This window comes from Gorilla gorilla, chromosome 5 (assembly GCF_029281585.2).
Source record: "Gorilla gorilla gorilla isolate KB3781 chromosome 5, NHGRI_mGorGor1-v2.1_pri, whole genome shotgun sequence".
Lineage (NCBI taxonomy): Eukaryota > Metazoa > Chordata > Mammalia > Primates > Hominidae > Gorilla > Gorilla gorilla.
Genome location: NC_073229.2, coordinates 128994705 through 129017885, shown reverse-complemented (window position 1 = coordinate 129017885; position 23181 = coordinate 128994705). Strand labels below are relative to the sequence as shown.

The 23181-nt window shown below is 39.0% G+C and overlaps 1 protein-coding gene across 15 annotated transcripts in view; it reads left to right on the top strand.

Annotated features, from left to right (window-relative positions):
* The window catches only part of HACE1 (HECT domain and ankyrin repeat containing E3 ubiquitin protein ligase 1), a 135164-nt gene that overhangs the window by 6403 nt on the left and 105580 nt on the right, over positions 1-23181 (top strand). For 7 of the 15 annotated variants that reach the window (XR_008680980.2, XM_019030126.4, XM_055391233.2 and 4 more), the window contains exons 2-6: positions 1116-1170; positions 2485-2574; positions 4242-4346; positions 10179-10254; positions 20354-20485. Coding sequence is in view for 14 of the 15 variants with exons in the window: in XM_019030126.4 (XP_018885671.1) it covers positions 1116-1170; positions 2485-2574; positions 4242-4346; positions 10179-10254; positions 20354-20485 (458 nt within the window). In the remaining variant the exon portion in view is untranslated. Of the gene's footprint in view, positions 1-226; positions 309-1115; positions 1171-2484; positions 2575-4241; positions 4347-10178; positions 10255-20353; positions 20486-23181 lie in introns of those variants that run through there. The other 8 variants (XM_004044479.5, XM_055391238.2, XM_063707796.1 and 5 more) reach the window with 4 other exon arrangements.

Below are 23181 nucleotides of genomic sequence, written 5' to 3'. Positions count from 1 at the left end.
CCTCCAAAATACATTGAATTGAGAAATGACCCTTAGTAATATATAAAAATCAATTCAAAACACTAGCTAAAATGTACATAAGTATAATATGGCATCATAGATGTTGATTTTTAACCTTTGGGTCATGTTTTTGTGAATTTATTGTGTAAAGGGTCTCTCTTAGCCTGTTTTCTGCTGATACAACAATACCACAGATTGGATAATTTCTAAAGAAAACAAATGTATTTCTCACAGTTCTGGAAGCTGGGAAGTCCAACAGTGTGGCACCAGCATCGAGTAAGAGTCATCCCATGGTGGAAGGCAGAACGGTGAGAGAGGAAGGGTGCTGAACTTCACTATAACTAACCCACTCCTGGATTAACAGAATTAATCCAGTCATGAAAGAGGAGCCCTCATGGCTCAATTGCCTCCCCAAAGCGTCACCTCTGCACACTGCCATAATAGCAACCAAATTTCCAACACATGAACTTTTGGTAGATGCATTCAAACCATAGCACGTATGAATAAAAATGTTGTGAGTAAAGTGGTAAGTACAATGAAGACTTCAGTGCTCTTTCATAAAAGCTTCTAAACTAATTTCTTTTGTAATAATATTGACAAGAAGCCAGTATTGTGTATATTTAAGGTTTTAAAATTATTTTAGCATATATATATTTAATATCCATATATATTTAAAATTCCCCCAAACTACATGTAAGTATGATAAAACATGATGCCTATAAATACCTCTTTGGAAGTAAAAGAAATTTCAATTGTTAAAGCTACAGAAAGGTTTTTGGATGATGATGCGTGGGCTACCATACTACACTTAGAGAATTGTTTTTTGGTGGATAATGGGACAAAACCTTCTGAAGAATCAGTCTTTAATTTTCCTTTTACATCCAGAAGCTAAGCTCTTTTGTAATGATGTAAAAGGAATAAGCAATGGAGGGGATGAAAGATTCTGCACTATCGTAAATTCTGAAATACCTCTGGTATTCTGTATTATTCTTTCCTCCTTCTTCCTCACCTTTTCGCTTTTTGTATAGAGTTAGGAAAATTCTAAACTAATCTTAAGTATCACCCCTTGGACAAAGTAGGGGATAAATGAACTCTTTCTGTTTTTTTTTACTCAGATAATGAAACTGCTGTTTATACATTAATGCCAATGGTTATGGCTGATCAACACAGGTGAGTGCTTGTTTCAAAAATTTTTCCTTTTTAAGAAGCATACATTGTTCTAAATGTGTACTGCATGCCCGCGCACGCGCGCGCACACACACACACACACACACACACACACACACAGAGTTTGGACATAGATATTGTTCTGGGCAAGTTATTTAACTTTTCTGTTATAATTTTGTGTGTGTGAAATAAGGAATAAGATTTTCCAAGATCTATATGAGCTGTAAAATTTTATGATAGATTTTCTTAATGAATATTGAAATATTAAGTATTTGGTTGGTCACTGACATAGAAAAATACATTGTCATGATTTCTTTTAGAGGTCACTACTGATCTTTATAGTAGAAGATTATGGCTGAGGGACAACTTATTTCCCTTATGTGCTACTTACTTTTGTGTTCCTTTTATTGATGTAGTGTTGACATTCTTTTACAGGGCCATATATGAAATACAATTATTTGGCTTTGTGAGGGGGTCTTTACACTTACACCAGTCAGCTCTGCCATGGCTAGCCATTGAATTTTTTGATATAAGAAGAAGAATGTAAAGAGAAACTATTTTGAAACAAGTTTAAAATTTTTTTTTTGTTTTAAATTTCCTACCTGGTATAATTAAAAAATGTTTTTTGTCTGATTTTCTTTATTTGGCCAAAATTAATATAGCTAGGCTCAACTTTTGGCAAGGGGAGCAGCCAGGCCTCCACCCTTTGTTTCTCAAGAATCTAAGGAAAGCTAAAGCCAGCTTAGTCTGTTGTGTGTCCTAAGAGCAGGTAACATAGGATTATCCAAGTGGCAGATGAGGAAACCTTCAGCACCAGCTTATTGGTCAAGGCGTTTGGTTTTTGGATGATACTGAGCTGGCTAACATACTAAGAGAATAGTGCAGTATTTTGTGGTGGGTGTGGGACAAAACCTGAAGAATCAGTAAGAATAGCTAGGCCGGAAGGGGTGGCTCACGCCTGTAATCCCAGCACTTCGGGAGACCGAGGCAGGCAGATCACGAGGTCAAGAGATTGAGACCATCTTGGCCAACTTGGTGAAACCCCCTCTCTACTAAAAATACAAAAATTAGCCGGGTGTAGTGGCATGCGCCTGTAGTCCTGGCTACTCGGGAGGCTGAGGCAGGAGAATTGCTTGAACCAGGGAGGTGGAGGTTGCAGTGAGCCAAGATCTCGCCACTGTACTCCAGCCTGGTGACAGAGCAAGACTCGTCTCAACAAACAAACAAACAGAGCAGCTAAAGAGTTGTTAACTTGATTTATTATGTTTTTAAAAACTTTTTTTTACACGTTGATTCCTCATTTTTATTTTGGCATAGGTCTGTTTCTGAACTACTATCAAATTCAAAATTTGATGTCAATTATGCGTTCGGACGTGTGAAAAGAAGCTTGCTTCACATTGCAGCAAAGTAAGACTAAAGATATTTTGAGTTAAACTCTGATCTAGGGCAAGGATCAGTAAGCTTTGAAAAGCATTGTCACACAATATTTCTGGAGAGAGATGAGAACAGACAGCTGAGTAGTTCTTTATCCTGTTTGAGGGCGTGGTGTGCTATCCGTTCTGTCTCTATAAACTGTTAACTTTGGGATTGTATGTAAATCTCATGTCCCTCTTGTCTTTGTTTTATATCAGATGAGAGTAGGTTAGACATGGAGATTGTCTTTCCTGGATGTACTTACTGGTACAGTTCACCAAAATTTTCTTTTTATCCCAGCAATATGAGATTTTATATGCTGTCTGCAGATGAAGTCATTGGCTTTATATTTTTTACATAGGTGGGAGAATGATTTTTATCTACAGTCTCCTGGTATGTAATCAATCAGTTAACTAATTGGTACCTATCCTCTTTTCAGGATTTAGGTAGATGTGTTGAAATTAATTGTTCATGAATAATTTGGCTTATGAAAGGCCAGAAAGTTGAAAGTATCATATGGTTTCTTTGAAGTATTTGAATTTCTCAAATACTTTATAATTTTCATAGTAGAATGGACCATCTTGAAAGTAGAGAATGTTTACTATTTGTGTCAGAAGTTAAATCAAATTATAGGTTAAAATAATGTGTTTAAAAGGCCATGCACAGGAGCTCACACCTGTAATCCAAGCACTTTTGGAGGCTGAGGTGGGTAGATCACTTGAGGTCAGGAGTTCGAGACCAGCCTCGCCAACATGGTGAAACCCCATCTCTACTAAAAATACAAAAATCAGCTCGGCGTGATGGCGTGCGCCTGTAATCCCAGCTACTTGGGAGGCTGAGGCAGGAGAATTGCTTGAACCCTGGAGGCTGAGGTTGCAGTGAGCCAAGATTGTGCCACTGCTTTCCAGCCTGGGTGACACAGCAAGACTCTGTCTCAAAAAAAAAAAAAAAAAAAATGGCCGGGCGTGGTGGCTCACGCCTGTAACCCTAGCACTTTGGGAGGCCGAGGCGGGCGGATCTTGAGGTCAGGAGATTGAGACCATCCTGGCTAACACGGTGAAACCCCGTCTCTGCTAAAAATACAAAAAAAAGTAGCCTGGCATGGTGGCAGGTGCCTGTAGTCCCAGCTACTCGGGAGGCTGAGGCAGGAGAATGGCGTGAACCCGGGAGGCGGAACTTGCAGTGAGCTGAGATCACACCACTGCACTCCAGCCTGGGTGACATGCGAGACTCTGTCTCAAGAAAAAAAAAAAAATGTGTTTAAGGCCAGGCATGGTGGCTCACACCTGTAATCCCAGCACTTTGGGAGGCTGAGGTAGGAGGATTGCTTGAGTTCAGGAGTTTGAAATCAGCCTGGGCAACATAATGAGGTATCTTCTCTACAGAAAAAAAAAAAAAAAATTACCCAATTGTGGTGGCTCATGCCTGTAAGTCCCAGCTACTTGGGAGGCTGAGGTGGGAGGATTGCTTGAGCCCAGGAGGTCAAGGCTACAGTGAACTGTGATGGTGCCACTGCACTCCAGCGTGGGCGACAGAGCAAGACTCTGTCTGAAAAACAAAAAGAAAATTGTGTTTAATAGAATATTTTGTTTTTTAATTAAACTACATCAAGTATGGCTGTATGTTGAATGTATCTGAACTGTCTTTTAATATTGTTTTAGTTGTGGATCGGTGGAATGCTTGGTTTTGCTGTTAAAGAAAGGAGCAAATCCTAACTATCAAGATATTTCAGGCTGTACACCCCTTCATTTGGCAGCAAGAAATGGGTAACTATTTAGTTTTCTTAAGTGGCTTAAGTTGTATTATCAGTTATTCAAGGCACTTTGCCTTCGTTTGATGATTCCTCCCGCACCCCTGATATTTACCTTGGGAAAAACTACAATAATGGTGCATATTTTATTTTCTATATTTTTTTGGTCTCTTAAAGATATTATTGATCATATTGTTCTTCTTTATAGTGGATCTGGGGTCATTATATTCAATTTAAAAATAGCTATCATATTTACTAATTTATTAGATTCTCACTAATTTTCTTCTTGAAAATATTATATGTGGAAGTTCATTATTACTTGTATTATAGTGACGTTGTATTTTCTGAAAAGCATAATTTTCATCTCTATTTTAGTGGGCTTTTTTTCTGCTAATCTTTTGCCACTCCTAACTCCATGGCTCATTTTGCAAATTGCTTGTTTAGCTAATTTTATTAATGGAATTATACACAGACTTAATATATTGTACACAGTTTATTTGTGATTATTGTGAATGAGCTGTACCAGAGTAATCTTCCTAGATACTAGGGTAGTTTACTCCTTTTAGTGCTAACATTAGTTTTTATTTAGTCTGAGAAATCAGACCAAAATGATTGGAATTATGTTTAAAATGAAAATAAGTATTTTTTGATTCAGGACTTGAAGAACTTATATTTTATAAACTCTTTTTTTTTTTTTTTTGAGATGGGGTCTCACTTCGTCACCAGGCTGGAGTGCAGTGGCACAGTCTCGGCTCGCTGCAACCTCTATCTCCCGAGTTCAAGTGATTCTCCTGCCTCAGCCTCCTGAGTAGCTGGGATTACAGGCATGTGCCACCACGCCCAGCTAATTTTTGTATTTTTAGTAGAGACGGGGTTTCACCATGTTGGCCAGGATGGTCTCGATTTCCTGACCTCAGGTGATCTGCCCACCTCGGCCTCCCAAAGTGCTGGGATTACAGGCGTGAGCCACCGCACCCGGCCTGAACACTTTGAAACACTGTAAAACTTCTTTATGGAGTCCAGGCCTGTAATCCCAGCCTTTCGGGAGGCCAAGGCGGGCGGATCATCTGAAGTCAGGAGTTTGAGACCAGTCTGACCAACGTGGCGAAACCCTGTCTCTACTAAAAATACAAAAATAATCCAGGCATGGTGGCACATGCCTGTAATCTTAGCTACTTAGGAGGCTGAGGCATGAAAATTGCTTGAGCCTGGGAGGCTGAGGCATGACGGTCGCTTGAGTGCCCGGGAGAGCTAGGTTGCAGTGAGTGGAGATTGCGCCATTGCATTCCAGCCTGGACAACAGAGGGAAACTCTGTCTCAAAACAACAAAAACAACAAAAAAAACCCCAAAAAACTTCTCTATGGACACGGTATACAAATGCATTGTGTCTTTTTTTTTTTTTAATTACTCTTGAAGATATTTTGTTACCTATTCTCAACTGTGCTTCTAGATATTTGAGTTGGCTGCCTAATAAGATGGATATGGAGCTAAAAATTTCCCATTACATCAATCCGAGGCCAAATTTTTGCGTATAAAGATTAAAACAGAGCAAAAAAGACAACAATAGTGTTGCCTAGGTTGGACAGGGGAAGGGCATAGTCCTTTGACTCTTGCTGATCTGCTCCATTTCCTGATTTAGCATGTGAGCCAGTTTAATTGTCCAGTGTTCTCATAGGTAACAATGTGCTGATTAAACAGTTGTTTTTATAATTAGCCATGTTAGGTATCTTGTAATGTGTCACACCCAAGGTCATAGAGTAAATCATTCATTCCCTTGCTGAATTGATCTCAGGTCTAGGTACATTATCCCATGTGTTGATGGGGTATTGACCAAGGTCTTGAAAAGGTTACATGTAGAAAAATATCATAGTACTCTGTTTCAACAACTATGTTAATGAAAGGAGAGATTAGTGCAGAGCAGGGATAAAAACTCCGCTGTCATTTCAGTAGGCGACTTAGTCATAAGACTTAAGTGTGAGGAGCAAGAAATAAGTCTTAGACTTGAAAGGCAGGATGTTCTTGGTCTGCTGAAAAGAATTTTCATGTACTGTTTTCCAGAAACAAATAAAGTGGCACAGAGAAAAGAAATAGTTTTGATCACTCTTTCTGTCAACAGTGATTGAAGACCATTACATTTTGAAGGTGAAGAAATATGGCAGATATTACATGATTCACATAGCCATTCAGCAAGAAGAAAAGGAATAAAAAGAATTCATGACCCTCTCTTTAATTTGGATGCCTTTCTGTTTCTATAAAGATTACTCGTGATATTCAATACTTAAATATTTTGGTTTTTATTATTTATTGAGTGGAAGCCTTTTACAACTTAGAGGTGCTCAATGTTTGCTAAGTGACTTGAGTACTTCCTGTAGTGGCTGATGTTTTCAGAAATAGCTTTTTACTGTAATTTCTTTATGAGTTCACATTTATCCATACTGAAGTAGAAGTCATAGTAGAGTTCTTCCCATTTTGTTGGTCAATCTGCGTTTTGGGGCCAGCTTTTTGTTTTGTTCCCTCAGCTGTCATCAGATGGCTGCTATATTTCTCTTGGCTTGCTTTAGCATTTTTCTCTTTGCCATTAGTGCTGTATTGGATTGTCCTCCTTTCCAAAAGAAGCCCTATTAAGCTTCCACAGAGCACTTGGGTGACTGGTCCCTGTGTAATTTGGGTTGCCATAAGCTCCCTATAATTGGTGCAATATCTGAGCAGGAATATAGTTGCTTCCTTGTACAGGGGGATTCAGCATTGCTCATGCTTATGTGAGAATGTTAAAAGGAGAGGCTTTAAAATTATTGTGTGTTTTTAGGTTGTGTTTTGGTCAGTTTTGAAAGAAGAGTTTTTCTTTATTTTTTAGGTGATTATGAGCTCATAAAGGGTAGGGCCCATGTGTTACATAATATTTTAGTTCTGTTAGCAAAATAGCTACTTATTTATTGGGTTGATATGACTTATTCAGACCCTGGAAAATAGTAATAATGGTTGTTCAATAGAAAGATAGGATATATTTCTCTCCTACATTCCCTGTACCTTTTGCAATTCATTTTTGGAAGGGGAAGCATTATAGATTACTGCTTTTCTTCAACAACCCCTACCATAAACACTTTTTTGGGCCTATTTCCCTGGCTCATTCCTACCTAATGATTTATTTTGGCATTATTGGCTTAGGCCAGTGGTCCATAATAGGCTTCTGAAAGGTTTTAGAAATCCACCCATATAGGTATAGACACACGAACACACATTTAAACAATGTATTTGTTTTAATGGGACTATCTGGTTTGTGGTCTCATGATTATTGAATATTTATTAAGGTTTTCCTAACAGTGTGTTAGATAAAGGAACTTTGTAAATGTTTTATCTTAAAAGTTTACCCAGAGTTGGCTGGGTGTGGTGGCTCAAGCCTGTAATCCCAGCACTTTGGGTGGCCGAGGTGGGCGGATCACGAGGTTAGGAGATCGAGACCATCCTGGCTAACACGGTGAAACCCCTTCTCTACTAAAAATACAAAAAATTAGCCAGGCATGGTGGCGGGTGCCTGTAGTCCCAGCTACTCAGGAGGCCGAGGCAGGAGAATGGCGTGAACCTGGGAGGAGGAGCTTGCAGTGAGCTGAGATCGTGCCACTGTACTCCAGCCTGGGCGACAGAGTGAGACTCTGTCTCAAAAAAAAAAAAAAAAAAGTTTACCTAGAGCTTTATTTTCTTCAGTTTCTTTGATTATAATGATGATTTTAAGTGATATTTAACTTCATTACAAGTATAAAAAGCAAGAAAAGTAACTTGTCAGTTGTTTTTTTCTAAAAAGTTTTATTCAATCAATGAGAATTTTAGCTATTGACTTACAAGATTGAATATTAATAATCAAAGTTTTATTGAGAGCTACTATGAGCCTGGCTATGCTTACTACTGAGTTGATTAAAGAAATATGATATGATCCATGGTATGAAGATGTTTATGATCTAGTTGAATAAATAGTAATATATTCATGTATAGTATATACTCTGCCATTCAAAGTAATGGCAAAAACCACCATTACTTTTGCACCAACCTCATATTATATTACTACTATATTTATTATATAATATGTATACAATACATATGTATTTAACATATACACACTGTATTGTATGTATTACTGTTTACTCACTGGACTATTTACCAGTGAACTATACACTTAAAAATGGTTGTGATGGGGGCCGGGCGTGGTGGCTCACGCCTGTAATCCCAGCACTTAGGGAGGCTGAGGCAGGCGGATTGCCTGAGGTCAGGAGTTCAAGATGAGCCTGGCCAACGTGGTGAAACCCAGTCTCTACTGAAAATACGAAAAATTAGCTGGGTATGGTGGCGGGCGCCTGTAATCCCAGCTACTTGGGAGGCTAAGGCAGGAGAATTGCTTGAACCCAGGAGGCAGAGGTTGCAGTGAGCCTAAATTGTGCCATTGCACTCCAGCCTGGGCAACAAAAGTGAAACTCTGTCTCAAAAAAAAAAAAAAAGGTTGTGATGGAGGCTGGGTGCAGTGGCTCACGCCTGTAATCCCAGCACTTTGGGAGGCTGAGGTGGGGGTGGATCACCTGATGTCAGGAGTTCGAGACCAGCCTGTCCAACATGGTGAAACCCTGTCTTTACTAAAATACACAAAAATTAGCCTGGCGTGATGGTGCATGTCTGTAATCCCAGCTACTCGGGAGGCTGAGACAGAAGAATTGCTTGAACCTGGGAGGCGGAGGTTGCAGTGAGCTGAGATCGCATCACTGCACTCCAGCCTGGGCAACAAAGAGTGAAACTCCGTCTCAAAAAACAAAAAATGTTTATGATGGACCACCGTGGTGGCTCACGCCTGTAATCCCTGCACTTTGGGAGACCTAGGCGGGCAGATCACGAGGTCAAGAGATCAAGACCATCCTGGCCCACATGGTGAAACCCCGTTTCTACTAAAAATACAAAATTAGCTGGGCATGGTGGCATGTGCCTGAAATCCTAGCTGCTTGGGAGGCTGAGGCAGGAGAATCACTTGAACCTGGGAGGCGGAGGTTGCAGTGAGCAAAGATCCGCCACTGCACTCCAGCCTGGGCAACAAGAGCGCAGCTCCATCTCAGAAAAAAAAAAAAAAAAAAAAAAAAACCCATACAAAAATTAGCTGGCGTGGTGGCACACGCCTGTAGTCCCAGTTACTTGGAAGGCTGAGGCAGGAGAATCACTTGAACCCGGGAGGCAGATGTTGTAGTCAACCAAGATCGTGCCACTGCATTCCAGCCTGGCAAGACTCTGTCTCAAAAAAAAAAAAAAAGTTATGATGGCAAATTTTATATGTATTTTACCACAATACAAATAAAAAAAAAGAATCTCTACATCCCCCTCCTCACCCTCCAGTGAGTAGAGGGATGCATAGACATGCATTTTATTGATATTCTGAGTATGGTTTTGTAACATCTTAGTGTTATCTTTTAAATGTTTCGCTGTCAAGAATGTAGGATACAATGTTGAGACATCATTTTTCTCTATCCATTCCCCTTCCATTAGACTTGTATTTTGTTATATTTCTAATGAATATTACTATTTCATGAACTTAGTCAATACTAGAAACTTCTCTACAGTTTGAATGTGATTTGTCCCAATGATATGAAAACCTGACTGTGTCATTGTTTTATCCTGTTATCTTTGAGTTATAGAAGCAGTTTTGTATCTTGCGTCAAGTAGTGTTTGTTTAAATATTGCAGATATGGCTTGATATTACAGATAAAGATGTTATGATGTCATCAGCTGTTATTGATTGTTGCTAATATTTCAGTAAATTAATGTCATCTGCATATTTTTTTTTAGTACCAGTTATCCATGACTCTTTTTTCTTTTCAGGCAGAAGAAATGTATGAGTAAATTATTAGAATATAGCGCTGATGTCAACATTTGTAATAATGAAGGCCTTACAGCAGTAAGTGCTATCAATTTCATCTGATGTTTTAAAAGTATGTTTTAGAAAATGATATTGAATGTGACAGTTAGGCAAAGTGTAGTACAAATGTTTCTGCAAGTTACTTTTTTTTGAGACAGAGTCTCGCTCTGTCACTCAGGCTAGAGTGAGGTGGTCTAATCTGTGCTCACTGCAATCTCTGCCTCCTGGTTCCAGCGATTCTTGTGCCTCAGCCACCCAAGTATCTGGGATTACAGGTATGCGCCACCATGTCCAGATAATTTTTATGTTTTTAGTAGAGGTGGGGTTTCACCATGTTGGCCAGGCTGGTTTCTAACTTCTGGCCTCAAGTGATTCACCTGTCTCGGCCTCCCAAAGTGCTGGGATTATAGGCGTGAGCCACCGCACTTGGCCTGTGTTACTTCTTTATAGGGATTAAGAAGGTGTAGAATGATTTGAGATAAAGTTTTAAGCTATATTAAGATAAGTTATGGCTTACCATATTTCTCTCTTCTCCTTTTTAAGTTTATGACTTTTGTTTATTTTGAAGCTTATTCCCCTAGCCTTTGTCACTGACTTTTAAGGGACTTGTTAGGAGCATCTCTGTTGAGGTGTGTTATGTGTTCATTCTTGGAGAGCTGTTTTTCATTATGTTCTTTTAAATACTTTTAATATGTTCATTGTAGAATTAGATAGCTAGTCAGAAAGGAAGAAAAAAGGTAACAGAGGGAATGAGCACTCCCTGTATTCCTTGCACTCTGAAATAATCACGGTTAAAAAAAAAAAACTTTTGTATTTTCAGTAGAGACGGGGTTTCACCACGTTGGCCAGGCTGGTCTTGAACCCCTGACCTCAGGTGATCCACCTGCTGGCCTCCCAAAGTGCTAGGATTACAGGTGTGAGCCGCTGTGCCCGGCCAATAAAACCTTTTTTTAGAGACAGGGTCTCACTGTCACCCAGGCTGCAGTGCAGTGGCATGATCATAGCTCACTGCAACCTCAAACTCTTGGGCTCAAGAAATCATCCAGCATCATCCTTCCAAGTAGCTGGGACTATAGGTGTGTCTCACTACCCTTGGCGAGTATATTTTATATTTTTTTGTAGAGGTGGGTTCCTGCTTTGATGCCCAGGCTAGTCTTGAACTCTTGGCCTCAAGCAGTCCTTTCACTTCTGCATCCCAAAGATAAAATTACTGTTAACACTTTGTCCTATTATTAGACTTATATTTTATATAAAGTAGTATTGGCCATTTTGCCATACCACTTTCTTTGCAAAAATAAGTTTATATATTTTTGAATCACATGGAGGTGGTATGGGATATTGCTGAAGAGATTGTTGAAATCCCAAAGTTTTAACCAAATTGTCATTATTTAATGGAGCATTATTAATTTTAGAAGTAGAGATAACATAGAATTATGTTACTGTTGAGCAGTTGTTTTGAAATCATGGCAGAAAATGTTAAGTTTTATTTATTAAATTATACATTCCTTTGATAGTATTTATATTTTGAATCTTTTAATTTTTGAATAAAGAATAATATTGAATATTTACTTACCATGCTGGTTTTCAAGGCCTTTATGATTAAAAATTGGGGAATGAGGTATAGAAAAACAACTTTCCTAAAATTTTGAATGGCTTATTATAGAATAAACTCAATCATGATTATTATATGGAATCTACAATTCCTGTAAAAATTCAGATTTTGTTATGTATTAATAATATAATACCACCTGTTCTGTAAGGAAAGACTGTATTCTGAATAGCCGTAGGATGCTTAGTGACACGGTACGTGCAACAGAGGGTTATGAAACCCTAGAAATGACATAGATCTTTCCTTAGGACACTAACCAGTTTAGGCGTGATGGTTCAGTGTTAATATAATCTGTTTTAATTGCATAAGATGTTTTCTGTTAACTTCTTCCCTTCCTTCCTGTACTTTAAGGGAGGTGGAATAGAAAATTTGTAAAAATAAAATTTTTATTTAACAAAATTATTCATGTATGTATTTAAAGAATCAAATATTCTACCTGGCTTGTAGAAAACAGCCTCTTGGCCTTCCTCCCCAACCTCCAAACTTCCCACTCCCTAAACAACTTCTCTCAGCTATTTTTTTTTTTTTTTTTTTTTTTTGAGACAGAGTCTCGCTGTTGCCCAGGCTGGAGTGCAATGGCGCAATCCCAGCTCACTGCAACTTCCACCTCCCGGGTTCAAGTGATTCTCCTGCCTCAGCCTCCCGAGTAGCTGGGAATATAGGCGCCTGCTACCACGCCCAGCTAATTTTTTTTGAGACAGAGTTTCACTCTTGTTGCCCAGGCTGGAGTGCAATGGTGCTGTCTTGGCTCACTGCAACCTCCACTTACCGGGTTCAAGCAATTCTCCTGCTTCAGCCTCCTGAGTAGCTGGGATTTCAGGCATGTGCCACCACGCCTGGCTAATTTTGTATTTTTAGTAGAGACGGAGTTTCTCCATGTTGGTCAGGCTGGTCTTGAACTCCTGACCTCAGGTGATCTGCCCGCCTCGGCCTCCCAAAGTGCTGGGATTACAGGTGTGAGCCACCGCGCCCAGCCTTTTTTTTGTATTTTTAATAGAGATGGGGTTTTACCAGGTTAGCTAGGCTGATCTCGAACTCCTGACCTCAGGTGATCCACCCGCCTTGGCTACCGAAAGTGCTGGGATTACAGGTGTGAGCCACCGCGCCCGGGCCTCTCTCAGCTATTTTAATGGATTTTAAAATGTTGTCCCTATATCTAAATAGCATGCTAAATGCTACTTCCTGGTTTTTTGGTTTTAGGTATCACCTGTTGACTTTCTGGAAGATGAGGCTATTGTTCTCTTTTTCAGCCCCTCCTCCCACCCTGTGGTGTATAAGCAAATTAGCCTTGTATCCCTCCAATACAATTATTGTAATTTTAGTTAGATCATTTTTGTGTGTTATTATTTTTTTGAGTATACGAAAACTATTCATAGTTAAGCCAAATAGTTGGTTATAGTTGCTTTCCTTTCTTGCATAACATTTTATTTTCCCTGTAGTTAATGATTGTCTTTTTTTAGAAATTAAGATAATTGTAGATTCACATGCAGTGCTAAGAAATAATAGAGAGAGAGAGATGCCCTGCACTTTTTGCCGAGTTTCCTCCAGTGGTAACATTTTGCAAAACTATAGTATAATATTACAGTGAGGACATGGACATTGATACAATCCGTCTTACTGAGATTTCCTCAGTTTTATTTTATTTTATTTTTTTGAGACAGAGTCTCGCTCTGTTGCCCAGGCTAGAGTGCAGTGGTGCAATCTCAGCTCACTGCAACCTCCGCCTCCTGGGTTCAAGCAATTCTCCTGCCTCAGTCTCCCGAGTAGCTGGGACCACAGGTGTGCGTCACCATGCCCAGCTAATTTTTGCATTTTTAGTAGAGATGGGGTTTCACGATGTTGGCCAGGCTGGTCTTGAGCTCCTGACCTCAGATCATCTACCCGCCTTGGCCTTCCAAAATGCTGGGATTACAGGTGTGAGCCACCGTGCCTGGCCTTCCTCAGTTTTAATTGTATGTGTGTGTGTACGTTTATGTATTTTAAGTTCTATTCATTTTTATTACCTGTGTAGGTTACCTGTGTAGTTTTATTACCTGTGTACATGGTAGGTTTTCACCACCATAGTCAATATTCTGAACATTTCTAACACCACAGAGATATGTCATGTTGCCCTTTTGTAACCATACCTTTCCCTTTGTCCTTCACATCCCATGGCTGACCTATAGCAACCATTAATTTGTTCTCCATTAGTCATTTCAAGAATGTTACAGAGATAGAACTATATTGTATGGAACCTTTGGGGATTGGCTTTTTTTGTTTGTCACATTCCTTGGAGACTTATCTAGGTTATACTTATCAATAGTTTGTTCCTTTATAATGCTGAATAGTATTCCATCCAGTAGTGGATATACCACCATTTGTTTGACTATTCACCTGTTAAAAGACATTTGGTTCACTTCTGGTTTGAGGCTATTATGAGTAAAGCTGTTAAAAACATCAGGGTACACATTTTTGTGTTAACGTAAGTTTTCGTTTTTCTGGGATAAATGTCCAGGAATGCAGTTGTTTTCCATAGTGGCTATACTAATTAACATTCCCACCAACAGCATATGACAGTTCCTGTTTCTTGACGTCCTTGCCAGCATTTCTTATTGCCTGTCTTTTGGATATCAACCATTTTAATAGGGGTGAGATGATACCTCATTGTAGTTTTGGTTTGCATTTCTTTGATGATCAGTGATGTTGAGCACCTTTTTATATACCTGTTTTCCAGTTGTATGTCTGCTTTTGAGAAGTGTCTACTCAGATCTTTCATTCTTTTTTTAATCAAAAAAAAATTTTTTTTTTTTTACCTTGGAGTTGTTTGAGTTCCTTATATATTCTGGTTATTAATCCCTTGTCAGTTGGATAGTTTGCAGTTATTTTCTCCCATTCTATGGGTTGTTTCTTTACTTTGTTGATTTTTTTCCTTTCCTGTGCAAAAGTGTTTTAACTTGAAGTGATCCTATTTGTCCGTTTTTGCTTTGGTTACTTTTGCTTTTACTTAAAAGCAAATTTACTCAAGAAATTTGCTCAAGGGGTATTACTCAAGAAAGCTTTGCCCAAACCAATGTCCTGGAGAGTTTCCCCAGTGTTTTATTTTAGTAGTTTCATGTCTTAGATTTAAGTTTTTAATTAATTTTTATTTGATTTTTGTATATGGCAAGAGTTATAGGAGCCTAGTTTCATCTTTTGTGTATGGATATCCAGTTTTCCCACACCATTTATTGAAGAGATGGTCCCTACCTCCAATGTGTGTTCTTGGCACCTTTGTAGAAAATGAGTTCACTGTAGATGTGCGGATTTATTTCTGGGTTCTCTGTTCTGTCCCATTGGTCTGTGTGTCTGTTTTTATACCAGTAACATGCTGTTTTGGTTACTATAGCTCTGTAGTATGATTTGAAGTCAGGTAATGATATTCCTCCAGTTTTGATCTTTTTACTCAGGATGGCTTTTGCTATTCTAGATCTTTTGTGATTCCATTTAATTTTAGAATTATCTTTTCTGTTTCTGTGAAGAATGTCATTGGTATTTTGATAGAGATTACATTGAATCTATAGATTGCTTTGAGTAGTATGGACATTTTGACAGTATTGATTCTTCCAACCCTTAGGAATATTTTTCCGTTTTGTGTGTGTGTCTTCTTCAGTTTCTTGCATCTTTTTCTATAGTTTTCTTTTAGACATCTTTCACTTCTTTGGTTAAGTTGATTCCTAGGTATTTTATTTTATTTGTAGCTGTCATAAATGGGATTACTTTCTTTACTTCTTTTTCAGGTTGTTTGCTGCTGACATCAGAATGCTACTGATTTTTGTATGTTGATTTCGTATTTTGCAACGTACTTATTTACCAGTTCTAACAGTTTTTTGGTGGAGTCTTAAGTTTTTCCAAATACAAGATCATATCATCTGCAGACAAGAATAATTTGGCATCTTTCTTTCTAATTTGAATGTCCGTTATTTCTTTCTTTTGCCTGATTGCTCTAGCTAGGTCTTCCAGTACTGCTTCTAATAATGGTGTTAAGAGGGTCTTTTGAAGAGCAAAAGTTTTTTAACTTTGAAGTCAAATTGATCAGTTTTTCTCATTATGGATCATGCTTTTGGTATGAAGAACTCTTTGCCTAGCACTCAATCCTGAAGATTGTCTCATATATTTTTTTCTACAAGTTTTATGTTTCTGTGTTTTACATTTAAGTCTATGATCTCTTTTGAGTTACTGTTTGTATAAGTTATGAGGCTTAGGTCAAGGTTTACTTTTTTTTTTCTGCCTATGAATGTCCAGTACTAGCACTGTTTGTTGAAAAGGCTATCCTTCCTACATGAATTTGCTTTTGCATCTGTTTCAAAAATCAGTTGGGCATATTTGTGTAGACCCACTTGTGGACTTTATATTCATTCCACTGATCTGTGTGTCTCTGCTAATCTCTCTGCTAATACCACACTGTCTCGATTACTGTAGCTGTAAGTCTTAATACCAGGTAGAATAATTCCTCTCACTTTATTTTTCTTTGTCAAGATTGTGTTAGCCATTCTGATTCCTTTGCCTTTCCATATAAATTTTAGAATAAACTTGTCTGTGTCTACAAAAAAACCTTGCTGGGATTTTGATTGGAGTTGCTTTAAACTGATAGGTCAATTTGGGGAGAATTGTTATCTTTACTGTGTTGATTGAGTCTTTTAATCCATAAACACAGTATATCTGCACACTTACTTAGGTCTTTGATTTTTTTCATTAGAATTTTGTACAGCACAGTAGGGATTTTGTGCGTGTTTTGGTAAGCATATAACTGTTTCATTTTCTTTGGCATAATTATAAATGGCCTTGTGTTTTTAATTTGAGTGTATGCATGTTCAGATGGAAATGCAATCGGTTTTTGGTTTTGCAATCTTGCTGCACTCACTTATTAGTTCTGGGGGACTTTGGGCAAATTGCTTGAGATTTTCTACATAGACAGTCATGTTGTCTGCACGTAGAGACAGTTGTTTGTTTATTTATTTATTTAGACAGAGTCTCACTCTGTCACCCAGGCTACAGTGCAGTGGCGCAATCTCAGCTCACTGCAACCTCTGCCTCCTGGATTCAAGCAATTCTCCTGCCTTAGCCACCCTAGTAGCTGGGATTACAGGTGTGTGCCACCACGCCCAGCTGATTTTTGTATTTTTAATAGAGACGGGGTTACGCCTTGTTGGCCAGGCTGGTCTTGAACTCCTGACCTCCGGTGATTCACCCGCCTCGGCCTCCCAAAATGCTGGGATTACAGGTGTGAGCCACCGCGACAGGCCTTTATTTCTTTCTTCGCAGTTTGTATGTCTTTTGTATTTGTTTCTTGCCGTACTGCAACTTTATTACTTTAAAGTTTTCTTACAACTTTTTACTAATTCAATTCCAAGGTCTCTCTCAGCTTTGTAAATATCCTCTTAATATGTATTCAGTACCTTTCATGTGCTTGATTATGTCTTGAAGGAGTCTCTTAGGGAGACTTCTGTGCTCTCTTGGCTGGATTGGTTGATACCTAGGTCTGCTACACAGTTGTTTGGAATGTCTCATCATCTGGGGATTCCTTTTGCTTTTTTCTTGCTTTGGGTTCTCTTGTTATATGGGTCTCATATCCATCTTTTCTGATAACTATTTTGTCACTCTGATGGAGCACAACCCTGAGAGTTTCCTGAGAGTGTGCATGGGAGATGTGTTGCCACCTTGCATGTTTGATATGACTTGAGTCTTTGAGTCTGATTATGTAATTGACAGTTTAGCTGACAATCTAGACAAGACATCATTTTTCCTTAGAATTTTGAAAGCATTGCTTTATTGTGTTCTAGCTTTGTTTTGAAGTTTAGTGCTATTTGGATTCTTGATTCTTTATATGAAACCTGTTTTGATTTTTCTCTCTAGAAACTTACAGAGTCTACTTTGTCCTTAGTGTTCTAAAATCCTGTGATTATTATGTCTTGGTTTGGATTTATTTTATCCATTTCGCTGGATAATCTTGAGACCCTGTCAACCTGGAAACTCATGTAATGGGAACTTATGAGAAATATTCATAAATTATTACTTTCATGATTTCTTTTTCTGTCTTTTCTCTGTTTTGTTTTTTCCCCAACTCCTATTATTTAAATGTTAGACCTATTCACACTAGCCCTTTAATTTTCCTACTTTTTCTCATTTCTTTTCTTTGTGCTTTTAGGGAGACTTCCTCAATATTATCTCCTAATTCTTCTTTTGAGTTTGCACGTCTCTATCGTAGTATTAATTTCCAAGAGTTTTTTTTTCCTTGTCTCTTTCAAAAAATAGTATCCTTTTCTCATTTCAGGGATGCAATCAGTATGTTCTCCCTCTGACAGTATTAAATATAGTTTTTTCTTGAATATTCATGGTTCCTTTCTCCCCCTACTTTCTGCTTTAACAAAATTTTGTAGTTTGTCTTTCAAATTAGATGCGTTTATCAGATGTTTGGTGGAAATGGAAAAAGCTATTTGAAGGCTGTCAGCATGAGTGAGGCTTTGTTCACTAGAGGCTTCAGTGTAGGATGATCTCCTTGGACATTTGCCTCTTAGACCTTTCCAGTGTCGATTTCTTTAGGCATTTACTCTTGAGCTGGTCATATTCCTCAGAGAAGACTCTTCCAACTGCCCGGAAGATGTTAACAGTCTGCGTGCTGGATAGAGAAGAATGCTTTGTAAAATCAATATTCAATATTTAAACTTGCACTTAATCTCCCCTTTTTAGTGTGGTATTCTTTGTTCAACGTGCTTGTTGTCTCTTATGTAGAGACTGTTTTCAAGCCTCTTGCATTCCATCTGATTGAGTGGGGACCATTACTGGCCTTGCACAGTTGGGGAGGGGTAGACATATGAGGCTCTAAATCTTATTAAATAAACTTTCAACCTCTTTTCAAGAGGTGCATGGTACTTACTATTGATTCTTGAGCCTTTTGGGAGTCCTGTGATCTGAATCACATTTTTTGGGGGGTTTCTCTAATACTGGTGTAGCATTCTGACAAGTCAACAAGTATAATCTGACAAGATAAAAAGCATCATCTACTTTCTTTGCTTCCAAAACTTGCTGTTCTCTCCTCTGTATCTTTATGGATCTAGTATTTTAAGGAAATACTCTTTACTCTCATTTCCGTGGGGTTTAGGGAAGAAGTAGAGACTGATGCATGGATTGAACCTGCCATTTTAAAACAGGGATTTCATGATTTTCTTTTTAATGAAAAAAAAATCATGTGAAAAATTAATGGATAGCATAGTCCAAAGTTTTAACATTGATTATCTTTGAGTGGTAGACTTATAGGTGTTTTATATATTTTTTATCCTCCTTTTTTTATTTATGTAAGATACATGTGTTACTTGTAAAATACAGGAAGTAAGGAATATAGCATTGCTATGTTAATTACTTTTTAACTTACGTTTGCTTCTGGGAAAAGAAAAATATCTAACACCTTTTCTCCAGAGACAAACTATGCATAGAGTCCAGGATTATCTGAGAAGCAGGGTATTTGATGATTGGGAGCTTAGTATACTTACTGTTTTGAACCATTATGAGTTATTTTAAAACAATTTTTTTTTTTTTTTGGAGATAGGTTGTCATTCTGTCACACAGGTAGGAGGAGTGCAGTGTCACCATCATAGCTCATTATAGCCTCAAATTCCTGGGCTCAAGGGATCCTCCCACCTTAGCATCCTGAGAAGCTAGGACCATAGGTGTATTCCACCATGGCCAGCTAATTTTTTTTTTTTTGAGACAGAGTGTTACTGTGTTGACAGGCTGGAGTGCAGTGGCACGATCTCAGCTCACCGCAACCGCCGTCTCCTGGGTTCAAGTGATTCCCCTGCCTCAGCCTCCCAAGTAGCTGGGATTACAGGCACGCACCACCACGTCCAGCTAATTTTTTGTATTTTAGTAGAGACAAGGTTTCACCATGTCGGCCCAGATGGTCTTGATCTCCTGACCTTGTGGTCCACCTGCCTCTGCCTCCCAAAGTTCCGGGATTAGAGGCTTGAGCTACCGTGCCCGGCTGCCCAGCTGATTTTTAAATTTTTTGTAGAGACAGGTTCTTGCTACATTGCCCAGGCTGATCTTGAACTCGTTGCTTCAAGCAATCCTCCTGCCTCAACTTCCCAAAGTGCTGGGATTACAAACGTGAGTCACCACTTGGAGCCCCACTGAGTTCTTGATTTTGAAATCTGTGGTAATGTAATCTGCATCTTGATACCGAAGTTTTCCTCATATAAAACCTAATTTCAGCTATTTAGGAGGCTGAGGCAGGAGGATCACTTGAGCCCAGGAGTTTGAGTCCAACCTGAACAACATAGCAAGACCCCAACTCTAAAAAACCCCCAAACCTGTAAATAAAACTTAAACAAATTAAAAAAAGGAAAAAAATGACATGGACTTAAAATACCTTTAGTTTTAAACCATTACATGGACTTAAAATACCTTTAGATTTGCATGAGCAAATCACGCCCAGCTGAGAAATAACATTATTTATCTGCTGTTTTTATATAAAACACTATTACACAAATGTTAAGTAACTAAATGGCTTCACAGATACATTGGCTGGCTGTGAATGGGCGGACAGAACTACTCCATGACCTTGTGCAGCATGTCAGTGATGTTGATGTTGAGGATGCCATGGGGCAGACAGCACTGCATGTTGCCTGCCAGAACGGTCACAAGACGGTAAGTTGAGCCATGAGGACTTTAAGCTGCATGTGTTTGTTTTTTAAAATTGATTTCATGAAAAGTTTTTCACTGTGCATATTTGGGAACATGAAGCATTATAGCAAAATCTTATTTTCTGCATCATATGGACTTTTTTTTTTTGAGACAGGGTCTCACTTTGTTGCCCGGGCTGGAGTGCAGTGGTGGGATCCTAGCTCACTGCAGCCTTACACTCCTGGGCTCAAGTGATCCTCCCACCTCAGCCTCACGAGTAGCTGGGATTACATGCGTGAATCACTGCACCTGGCCCATATGGACTTCTGATAAATATATTCTGTATGGTTAGAAGAAATAGAAAATAGTGCTTTTGGGCTGGGAGCCGTGGCTCACAGCTGTAATCCCAGCACTTTGGGAGGCTGAGATGGGTGGATCTCTTGAGCTCAGGAGTTCAGCCTGGGCAACATGGCGAAACCCCATCTCTACTAAAAATACAAAAAAATTTAGCTGGGTATGGTGGCATGCACCCGTAGTCCCAGCTGTTCCGGAGGCTGAAGTGGGAGAATTGCTTGAGCTCAGCAGTCAGCGGTTGCAGTGAGCTGAGATTGTGCCACTATACTCCAGCCTGGGTGACAGAGTGAGAGCCTGTATCAAACAACAACAACAACAACAAAAAGCAGGAAAATAGTGCTTTTATATCTGTTCAAAATATTTGTAATTTGCATTTTGATTTTATTTCCAATTCATAGGTTTTAATAGCCAAACATACTAAATTTTTAAATGTAGTATATTCACGTTTAATTTTAACATTTATAATGTTCATTCTGTTCTCAGTTTTAGCAAATAAAACTTCATATTTTATTTTATCTTTTGCTGTTAAGCCTCAATTTTGGAGATTAGATAGTGAGGAAAGTGAGCAATGACACTGGTTAATAGTATGAGTCAGGTTATCCTATTTTTCTACTTGCATTGTGTATGGTACAAGTAACAGTTCTTTTCTTTCTTTCTTTTCTTTCTTCTTCCTTCCTTCCTTCCTTCCTTCCTTCCTTCCTTCCTCTCTTCTCTTCTCTTCTCTTCTCTTCTCTTCTCTTCTCTTCTCTTCTCTTCTCTTCTCTTCTCTTCTCTTTCTCTCTCTTTTTTTTGATGGAGTCTCACTCTGTCCCCCAGGCTGGAGTGCAGTGGCACCATCTCGGCTCACTGCAAGCTCCGCCTCCCGGGTTCATGCCATTCTCCTGCCTCAGCCTCCCGAGTGGCTGGGACTACAGGGACCGGCCACCACGCCCGGCTAATTTTTTGTATTTTTAGTAGAGATGGGGTTTCACCGTGTTAGCCAGGATGGTCTCAATCTCCCGACCTCATGATCCGCCTGCCTCGGCCTCCTAAAATGCTGGGATTACAGGCGTGAGCCACCGCGCCCGGCCTCTTTCTTTTCTTTTTTTTTTTTTTGAGACGGAGGCTTGCTCTGTCACCCAGGCTGGAGTGCAGTGGCATAATCTCAGCTTACTGCAACCTCTGCCTCCCAGGTTTAAGTGATCCTTGTGCCTCAGCCTCCTAAGTAGCTGGGATTACAGGTGTGTGCCACCACACCCAGCTACTTTTTGTATTTTTAGTAGAGATGGGGTTTTGCCATGGTGGCCAGGCTGATCTTGAATTCCTGGTCTCAAGTGATCTGCCTGCCTCAGCCTCCCAAAGTGCTGGGATTACAGGTGTGAGCCACCGTGCCTGGCTATTTTCTTTCTTACTCTAGGTTTCTAAAATCATGCATTTGTTTTATGACAATGCTTTCCTGTTATTCCTGTGTCCAGACATTTGGCTTTTGAAATTGCTATTTCTCTCTCATTAAGAGACTTTACTGCCTTATATAAAGATTGAGAGTTTAAGATTTTAGATTGAATTTCTGCTTTGCTATAATTTTCTACCTTGTTTATGTTTTTAAGTTTTTTTTCTTTTTAACATTTAACATTATTGGTAATAGAATGTACAGGTGTGTGCCAGTAGTCTCAGCTGTTTGGGAGGCTGAGGTGGAGAGGTCAAGATTAGGTGAAGAGATCCCTTTGCCCAGGAGTTGTGGGTTGTAGTGCACTATGCTGGTTGGATGTCCACACTAAGTTTGGCATGAATATGGTGACCTCTCAGGATGCCAGATTGCTTAAGGAGAGGTGAACCAGACCAGGTCAGAAACAGCAAGTCAAAACCCGCATGCTGGTCTGTTTGTGGGATCATGCTAGTGAATTACCACTGCACCTCGTCTCTTCAAAAAAAAAAAAAAGGAATGTAATTTATTTTCTTGCTGACCATAATAACAACAACAAAACCAACTCAAAGTCAGTACCATTAACTACAAGGATACAAAGTTTGTTTATTTTTTTGGTTATAAACTTTCTGAGTCTTATCTCTTGTTGGGAGAAGGGAGAATTCCTAGTGGAATCTGGATTTTTATCTCTTCAAACACTTTTTCCTTAACCTGGTTTCAGGATGTATGATCACAATTCACAGAATATTGGACTTCTTCAAGATAGTAGGCAAAGGTGACATTGTCTTATGTTTAATATGGTGTTGGAAAAATGGAGGGTTATAGGATCCTTTTTCTGTTTCCTGGAATTTTTTTCTGGACACCATTGTTCATTTGCATTTTTTGTCTTTTATCATCTGAAAACCAATGCAGTGTTTTCAAGTATATTCTTCTCATTAGTTTTTACTTAGAGTCAATATTATTA